Source organism: Cibotium barometz, chromosome 38, assembly GCF_041138505.1.
Source record: "Cibotium barometz isolate CiBa-2024 chromosome 38, ASM4113850v1, whole genome shotgun sequence".
Taxonomy (NCBI): Eukaryota; Viridiplantae; Streptophyta; class Polypodiopsida; order Cyatheales; family Cibotiaceae; genus Cibotium; species Cibotium barometz.
Genome location: NC_141083.1, coordinates 45,351,265 through 45,359,901, shown reverse-complemented (window position 1 = coordinate 45,359,901; position 8,637 = coordinate 45,351,265). Strand labels below are relative to the sequence as shown.

Below are 8,637 nucleotides of genomic sequence, written 5' to 3'. Positions count from 1 at the left end.
TGTTTTGTTTTTTTTTTAATTTTTTTATAAATATATATATATATATATATATATATATATGTATTTTTTTTAAATCCTACCTAACCACTAAATGCAACTAACCTGAATATGTGTGTAACTCTTTATTTTTGTTAATTCTTTTTTTAAATTATTTTTTACTAATTACACAAAATACTAATTATGCATAAAATTACAAAAATTTAAAAAATGCAAGTTACACTAATTACCTAAAAAATTACAGAAATTTAAAAAAAATAAAAAATTACAGAATATGAAAAAAATGTGGACTCCTTAAAAAAAATGTGGACTCCTAAAATTACCAAAAAAAAATATTTATTTATTTATTTTTTTCTTTCTTTTTTTTCTTTTCTCTTTTTTTTTTAAAAAAAATTATTTTTATTATTTTTATTGTTTTATTTTTTGCTTTTTTTATTTTTTTATTTTTTTTAAAAATACACAGAACAAGAAAATTAAAAAAATTAAAAAAATAAAGAAAAAATAAAAAGATACTAACCTTATCTTCGTTATCACCTCCGGATCGTGCGCCGGTCGCTGCTCCTTTGGCCACACGTTCTCTTGCGTCTTCTCTGCAACCGTCACCGCCAGAGCTGGCTCCTCTGCACGTTCGCCTCCTTCACACCTCCACTTTGCTGCGCTTTCTTTTGCTACAGCCAGCCGTCCTTCACCGCCAGCTACGTATCGGTGATGTCGTTGTACAGCTCCTCAAACTCCTTCACAAGCTCCTTGAGGAAGGTCGTGCGCTTCCTCTCCACCATGAGGTTGAGTAGGCTGAGTGTGGCGGGCTGGAACCTAGCCTCCTTGCTCACCTCCTTCAGCACCGCCTTCTTGTCCTCCTCCCTCACAATCGGGCTCGTCACTCACGAACTTCTAGAACTGCTCGTCCTCTACGTACCGCCCCAGCTTCTCCACGTCAGCGAACAGCGCGTCTAGGCAGCCTTGTGCCTGGCCCACCTTCACAGCCAGTTGGCTTCACCTTCGCGTTCGCCTCCTTCACGTCCTTTGTCGGCCACTCTACAGCAGCAGTCGCCACCTCTGCTTCGTATCCGCCGGCCAGTCACCTTCTTTGCTTCGGCCTCTAGTGGGTGACTCTTTGCCTTCGCCGCCCACACGGCCTCAGAAGCAGCCCCGTTGTGTGAGCCTCCTTGCGGCCACTCTACCACAGGCAACTTTTCTTCGCTAGCCAGCAACCGCTTTCATCCTTATTTTCGCCTCCTCACCTACTTCTACGGCCAGCTCACCACCTTGCTTTTATTTTCGGCCACCTTCACAGCCAGGCGGCCACTCTTGCACGGGTAGTGCATTATGCATTATGGAATATTGCCTTAAGCACAAGTTTAATGCACACTAAATAAGCTCACACATAATGCATTGAGCTTATTGTATTATTCAGATTTTCGTTTTTAATCTATGAACAAAAAATGAACACAACGATGAAAACAACCATGGACATTGGAAAGCATATACATGAATGAGAAAACATTAGCGGGAGTAGATCTCAACCACACAAGTAAGTACTCATCTATTTTTTTCTCTTCTAATCACTAGCTCTGAGATTCCACACTCATGCTAATCCTAAACCTAAAAACAAAAAGAAATAGTGGTAGTAATGCAAGCTTCTCAACCGGTTTTGAGTCTTTTCCCCGGCAGCGGCGCTAATGGAGAGACGGAAAACTCTCTAACTTGTAGCAAGAGTAGCATGATCCACGTGTAGCTCAATCCAATGGGATTTGCATCCCTTTTGGAGCTAGGGATTCAACCCGTACCGGTGCACAAAAGCTTATCCACAAATGGAGAGAATGCTTATGGCTACCATCACATGACACTAGACTAAGCACACACACAAGCTCAACTTGTCACTCATTCCTACACACCCATTCATTCACAAATACAAGCAAGAGGAACACAATCACTATGCACACAAGCAAAGAGAAAGACCTCACTCCACTCCTATCTTCCTACAAGCATGCACACACTCAAGCATCAAGCTTCCATGAAAGCTTCAAATCAGCCCACATACATAAAAATGAAATACTAAAAGCATGCATATGAGTAAAATGATTAGAGAAGAGGATGAGAAAGACTCATGACATTGCTATTGAAGAGATTTATCTCATACAAAGATGTAGATGGGGTGAGAGAAGAGTCTTCACCTCTATGGAGAAGAGGGAGAGTAGCTCTCTCAAAGGAGCTCTTGCATGAACTTAGCCCAAAGTGTACCTAAGCTCTCAAATGAGCCACTTTTTATACAAAAACTCTAAAACTCCCTAAACTTCCCATATGGGATTATTCTTAAGCTCACTCCCACACTCATCTACAACTTGGAACTCTTTACAAGAGCCCTAAATAAGAATGTCACTTGTTTTCTTGCTTGCATCTTTTTGTTGCATCCTTGCATTGATCTCCACTCGTCACGCAACAAGCTCCTCCCTGTCCTAAGGCTCTGCATCCATGTCTCTCTCACCCGCTTCTAAAAGCATTGAAGCAAGCGCAAAGGAGATTGTAGAAAATCCAATGTGTGGGTGTATGTGTGTCTCTTCTTTATGGAAGATGATATTGCTTTTTTAAAATTAAAATACATAGGATTTTTGCCATAGTGTGATTTTAGTAGGAATTTTTTTTCTCATTCCAGTTATATTCTTTACTTTTCAACAAAAGCATTTAGGGTCTAACAGGCAGACAAGGCGCCATGGCGGAGGAGGAAACACTGTTGGCCTCAGAAGCACCACTCAAGCGCAAGCTCGATGATCCTACCGAAGCCGCAGGCTGCAAGAAGCTACGGGACTGCCTTTCCGGCGACGTTGCTGCGGAACGAGCCTCTTCTGCTGTGGAGTTGGCCCACTGCGACAAGGCAAACACGGAAGAAATCGACAAAAAAGTGGAAGAGAGTGACGGTAGCGTGGCCAAAAGTGGCGAATTGAAGCCTGTTGCAGATGTCGGAGGTTCTTCTACGGTAGGGTTTAACGAGTTGGAGGCGGTTGGGGAGGGTGATCTTTTGGAGGGAGACAGCAAAGAAGAAAAAGAAGAAGAAGATGATGATGATGAAGAGCTATCAGAAATCGATTCTGAAGACGATGATGCAGAAGAAGACGCAGAGTCTGAGGAGGAAGAGGATGATTCTGAAGAAGCTTCAGACGATGAAGATGAAGAGGAGAAGAATACCTCTACCAGCAGCAGCTTACAGGTTGCAAGCAAGGGTAAGGGCACGGAGAAGGAGGTGGACATCAAGGGGAAAGGCATCATGGTGGTAGACAAAGGCAAGGGTAAAGCCAAGGTTGAAGATGATGCCACAGCAGGCAGTGGAGGAGAGCATGATGAGGAGGACGATGCTGGCTACCTATCTGAAGATCCCTTGGATGAAGTCGACCTCAACAACATCCTCCCCACAAGAATGCGCAGACGCAGCAGCGGCACTCACTTTGACTTCGTAGACATTGGTGACGAGGATGATGATGATGACAGTGATGCGTAGCCTGCATTTCTAGGTCAACAAACGGTCCTTCCCGCACATTCTTCTTCTATTTACTGTGAACCATGGTTATGTGGTTTAAAACATAAATTTCAGTTTTTTTTTCTGTTTTTGTTGCATCATGTCTTCAAAAATTTCTTTAATCTGCTGTTGTGTTGCAAATTGATGAACCCTAGGCCATTAGTGCCTCCCCTTTTCCTCTTCCACTGAAATCCCCACCTTTTACTCATGCTATATGTCCAAAGGTATGCTTTCTTGCCATTTTACGCACATCTCGGAGTCATATCTATGAGCCAGGCAGATGTGTAGCTATGTGCCGACGTAAAGTATTCAAGTCTATCTGTGGGCTTCAAGTTAAAAGTTGGAATAATATTCAATATAAAGATACAATAAGCAACGGCTTCAATGACTTACTTTGAGACCAGAGCCTTTTATTTGCCTCAACCAGCGATGCTGTAATGTTTTTTTATGGGTTTATCATTGAAGCTGCAGTCTTCGATATTGCTCAATAATCTACAAAAAGTTGTATTGCAGAATTAGCTTTTCAACAAGAAGCTTCAGCCTTTTTGCATCATAGAATCCTTTGACTTACATGTAGGTTGAGGCGGCTCAAGGTGCTGCAGTGCATGTGGATATGTAACAGGAGCTGATTTTTGTAGCTGTTTTCTCATCATTTGTGCATTCGGCTATATTAAGCGGAGGGCTGTTTCTTTTTCCTTTGTGGGTGTGTTTTGGAGGGGGGGGGATTTTGGCTGAGGCTTGTTGTGGCTCCACATCTTGACTTTTGGTTGGGACCTTTCCTGATCTCCAAGGTTTTTGTTGGCTTGTTTGAAAATTGCCCACTGGGAATATATGTATTATCCAAGGAGAATGATTCAAGTATAAGCTATTAGGGCTCTCTTCTGCTCACGGAGATGCCAAAGTATCCCAAGTACTAAATCCAATGCTTTAGAGCATACTTGTTGCCAGCATAAAGCTTCTCTTCTACTTGTTGCCAGCACAAAGCTTCTCTTCCAACTTAGCTTTCCCACAAACTTTTGCCTTCAACTTGATATTTGTGGAGAAGAAGGCACCACGGGCCCTTCTCACAGATCAAAACAGGTACCGAGTAGAAACAATAGGTATATTCTGTATAATGAAGGTACAGCTTGGTATATTTCAAATAGAGATGATGGTACATGCTACAGCCCATCTTGTACACATGCGGTTCAAAAACAGCATGTACAATCAAAACAGCATCACCAAGGGCAGCCCATAATGTATGAGAAGCAAGTATACCATAGGTACGACCAGGTACAACCAGGTGCAACATCATCATGTGCTATAGGGTACCGTCACATCCCAAGAGTAGTTAACACGCTAGGTTAACTGGGGGATGGGATTTGGCATCTAAATGAGGAGGTTAGGTGTCACGTGCATCCCGCGGTTGGATGCCACGTAGACAAATTTGAACAAGAAGGTGTAGGACCTGGAGTGGAAACTGGTTCCATGCGAGCCCAGTTCGGGATCAACCAAGGTTTCACTCTATGCGTCCGAGGTCAAGTGTGCATTGTCTTGCACATGAGGCTTGCCAGTCCGCGCTGTGAGTCTCCCTTTGGAATGATGTCCGATGTTCTATGTATCTGGTTTGCAATTGGATGCAATACTTTTGTTTAGGTGCATTTAGGTTGCATATAGAAGAGGGGGAAGCCCTTATGGCTCCCCCAAAAAAGGAGGTAAGACTCCTTGCATATCTCATGGGAAGGCATGGAGGCCATCCTAGAGGGGGCCAAGAGGCCCATGCTTGGGCCAACATGCTGTCGGCCAGGCCCAGGGGGGCCTGGACAGCAAGGCGGCCAGCCTTACGGCCTGGCCAGCCTGTCAGCCAGCATGGCAGGCCTGGGCAGCCCAGTCGGCCAGCCCCAAAGGCTAGGCCAGACTTTGGGCCAGCCCAATGGGCAGCCTGCGCAAGCTTTACAGCCCCAAATTGATGGCTGGACAGAAGCGAAGGAAGGCCAGCAGTCCACAGTGTGAAATGAATACATAAAAGAGCATCAAATACAATTTACACAAGTTGTGGGAGTTTTAGTTGCTGGCCGACTAGAAGCTTTTGGGAGTATAAATACTCCAGCCAAGAAACGATGAAGGCATCTCATATTTCACAAAGGATTTGCTGCATTCCAAGGGCCAGGACAGCCAAGGGAGTGTTCAAGTCAAGGTGAACATTGAAGGTCAAGATTTCAGTCTTTATTTTGCTGATTTCCATCATTCTAATAAAGCAAATACACCATTTGTGGTGGGGGCCCTACATAGGGTATTTGGGACTCAATATTGTGTCCTCTTCTCCCTCTCTCTCTCTCTCTCTCTCTCTCTCTTTTCTACACATCTACTTTAGTTTTGTGCATTATGTTCGTCGTGAAAGTGCTGAATTATGAGCATTGAAGTTACCGATTCGATCCTGAAGCAGAGCCTTCTTCAAGTGTGAAGATTCATTCAGCTAGAAAAACCCAAAAAAAAAGAAAGATTTTTAAATTGTCGCTTGTGTGGTTGGTTTCTCGACTCCTGTGGACCACCTCCTTTCAGTGGGACTCCTGTCCCTCGAAGGACGGCTGGTCCGTGTAACATACAGCAGAAGTATTCGTATTGGAGGATCATGTCACACACATGCTCACACCGTCTTCTGTATCCTGAGTTTCGCGAGTTTAGCAATCCACTTTAATACTTCAAACTGTAAAGAGATATGAGAGAGAGAGAGAGAGAGATGAGATCTGTACACCGTATGGGGTCCCGAAATACCCACTGAAGGGCCCCCTATCCCATTACCGAGATAGTATTTGCTTTATTATCTTTAAACAGACTGACGGTGTGACTAACAATAGCCAAACGCAAGACCTATGAAGACCAAGTGTTGGGCTAAACCGTACACTGCTATAGAAGCACCAAAGATGTCCAATCTCGAGTCTATGCACTCTTCCCAATGGAATGAGGTTGGGATGCAAAGCTAGGTTTGAGAGAGGGGCTGTTTGGGACTGTTCTAGACTGAGTATGAATGCTGCGTTTTATCTTCACTAAGTGGCTGGAGCAAAACGATGATAAGATAAATGCTGAAAACTGTATGGATGCAGAAAACGCAAGGTGGACTGAAGGCTGAATGCTGAATTGATGCGTTTTGCTGATGCAAGATGGCTGAATGCTCATGTGTTGAGGCCCCTACTGCGGTAGGAGGAAAATGCTGAGAGGAGGTTGAAAACTGCAATCGCTTTGCTCCTTGTACTGAAGATGCTAAGCACTTGAATGCTCCTTGGCTGAATATGATTGAATGAATGAATGATGATGCAAGGATTCTATTTATATGGACTCATGGAGCAAGTCGGCTGGCTATTGAGCTGGCCGACTGCTCATGTCCAATAATAAATGCATAAATGTGTATAAAATGCTGAAAATGATGGAAAAAATACTAGAAAAATCGTAGTAAATATCCTGATAAATACTGGATGATATCTGGGGTTTCTGCAATGGTCTAGATGCTATGCATGAATGATGTGCATTATGCAGGATGCTTCTAATGCAAACCCTAAGGTTTCTACTGAGTGTATATACATGAATGCGTCTCTTTAAGTGGGTTAAGGGACTTAGACTGACTGACTGACTTGCTATGGCTGAGAATGACCTACGTAGCTCGTGCTTGACTTATCTTGGACTGAGGATTACAATGGGGTCACGGCGTACGACAAATATCATCCTAAATGGTACTAATATTGTTACAATGTTGCACTGATGATGATGATGAGCCAGTTTGTCACCATGCACTACAGTGCAGACTGCATGTGACATTCCCTCTTGCTTAGCTTGGTGGCATGTTCATGGCTTCCAAGTAGTCCGCCACCAACTGGGGGTACTCTTGAAAGAACTCCTCGTCTAGCCATACGGCTTCGTGGGTACCTCGATCTCTGAATTTCGTATAGAACTGACGTATCCGTTGACTGGAACCATTCTTCCAACGATGAAGAAGGATCTGCTCGGGCTCGATGACTTCTGCTTCGTCTACCACGTCTGGGTGCTGTTCATCTGAAACATCAAACACTTCTGGTCCAACATATGGTTTTGGCCAAGAAATTGTCAAAATACGCAGTGGAGATGATGACCAAATCTGGAAACACGAGCAAGTGCAGAAAATAGACAGCAATGGAGAGAGAGAGGCGTATAACTCTACTGTATATACACAAGATCCCGGAATACAATACACAATGACAAGGGGGCTAGGGGCCATTTTATATGGCCCCAATACTGCAGTCGGCCTGCTCATAGGCAGCCGACAGGACTTGTAGAAATCCACGACCAGCAACAAGACACCAGTTGGTTAGCTGAGCACTGTCGGCCAGCAACTGTGAAGTCCACGACCTGTCAAATACAGTTGGTCATCTCCAACAAGTAGACTGATGCAGTCGGCTAACAAATGGGTCCTCCTGCCACCACAGTGCTGCTCCCCAAGCCACAGAAAAAATGGGAAAAATATGGGGAAAAATACGGGAATGAGGAAAAATGAGAACAACACCTATAAGGGCGGGCACACCCACAACAAAGACAGGAGATGACTTCTAACACCCCCTCTCAGCTCCTGGCTGTGAAACCAACCGGAGGGAGCTGGGGTGCCGCTTGAGCAAATCCTGAGATAGCGACTTCATGAAGAGGTTCACCATACTATCCTCCGTCGAAAAGAACTCTAGCAAGATGTCATCAGCAACGAACTGTTCATGAACAAAGTGCCTCTGGATGACCGTGGGTTCCTCCAGTGGAAGCTCAATCCTGCCATGCAAACTCTGCAACCTTACTACCTCACAAGCAGCATCACAAGCAGCCCGGTACTCTGCCTTTGTTGACGACAAGGCAAAAGATGACTGCCTCTTACTGCTTCGTAAAACTGCTCTTGGGCCTGAAGTAGATCTCCTCGTGTTCGGATCTCCTCCCCAATCTGAGTCACTCCAACCGTGGAGTCGGACTCCATCAATCAATCCCCCTCCTGTGTAAAAGAGTCCATAATCCTTTGCATGCTGCAAAAACCACAAGATACACAATCTTGCCTCCCAAAGCATCATCTGCAACCATGAGCTCAACTGCCTCATCAGGAAGCTCCCGTCCAATCTGGTGTCCATCAACCAAATCAATGAACC

General features: G+C 44.3%; 1 protein-coding gene across 1 annotated transcript; it reads left to right on the top strand.

Moving 5' to 3' along the window:
* The first annotated feature begins 2,630 nt into the window (after positions 1 to 2,630).
* LOC147616780 (uncharacterized) lies at positions 2,631 to 3,594 on the top strand. The gene has a single exon (XM_086777846.1). It carries the CDS (start codon positions 2,708 to 2,710, stop codon positions 3,488 to 3,490), a length of 783 nt encoding a protein of 260 aa, XP_086633972.1. The 5' UTR covers positions 2,631 to 2,707; the 3' UTR covers positions 3,491 to 3,594.
* Positions 3,595 to 8,637: the final 5,043 nt, after the last annotated feature.

Excerpts from the sequence above, each read along its gene's own strand:
- LOC147616780 (XM_086777846.1), top strand. The coding sequence starts at position 2,708 with ATGGCGGAGGAGGAAACACTGTTGGCCTCAGAAGCACCACTCAAGCGC.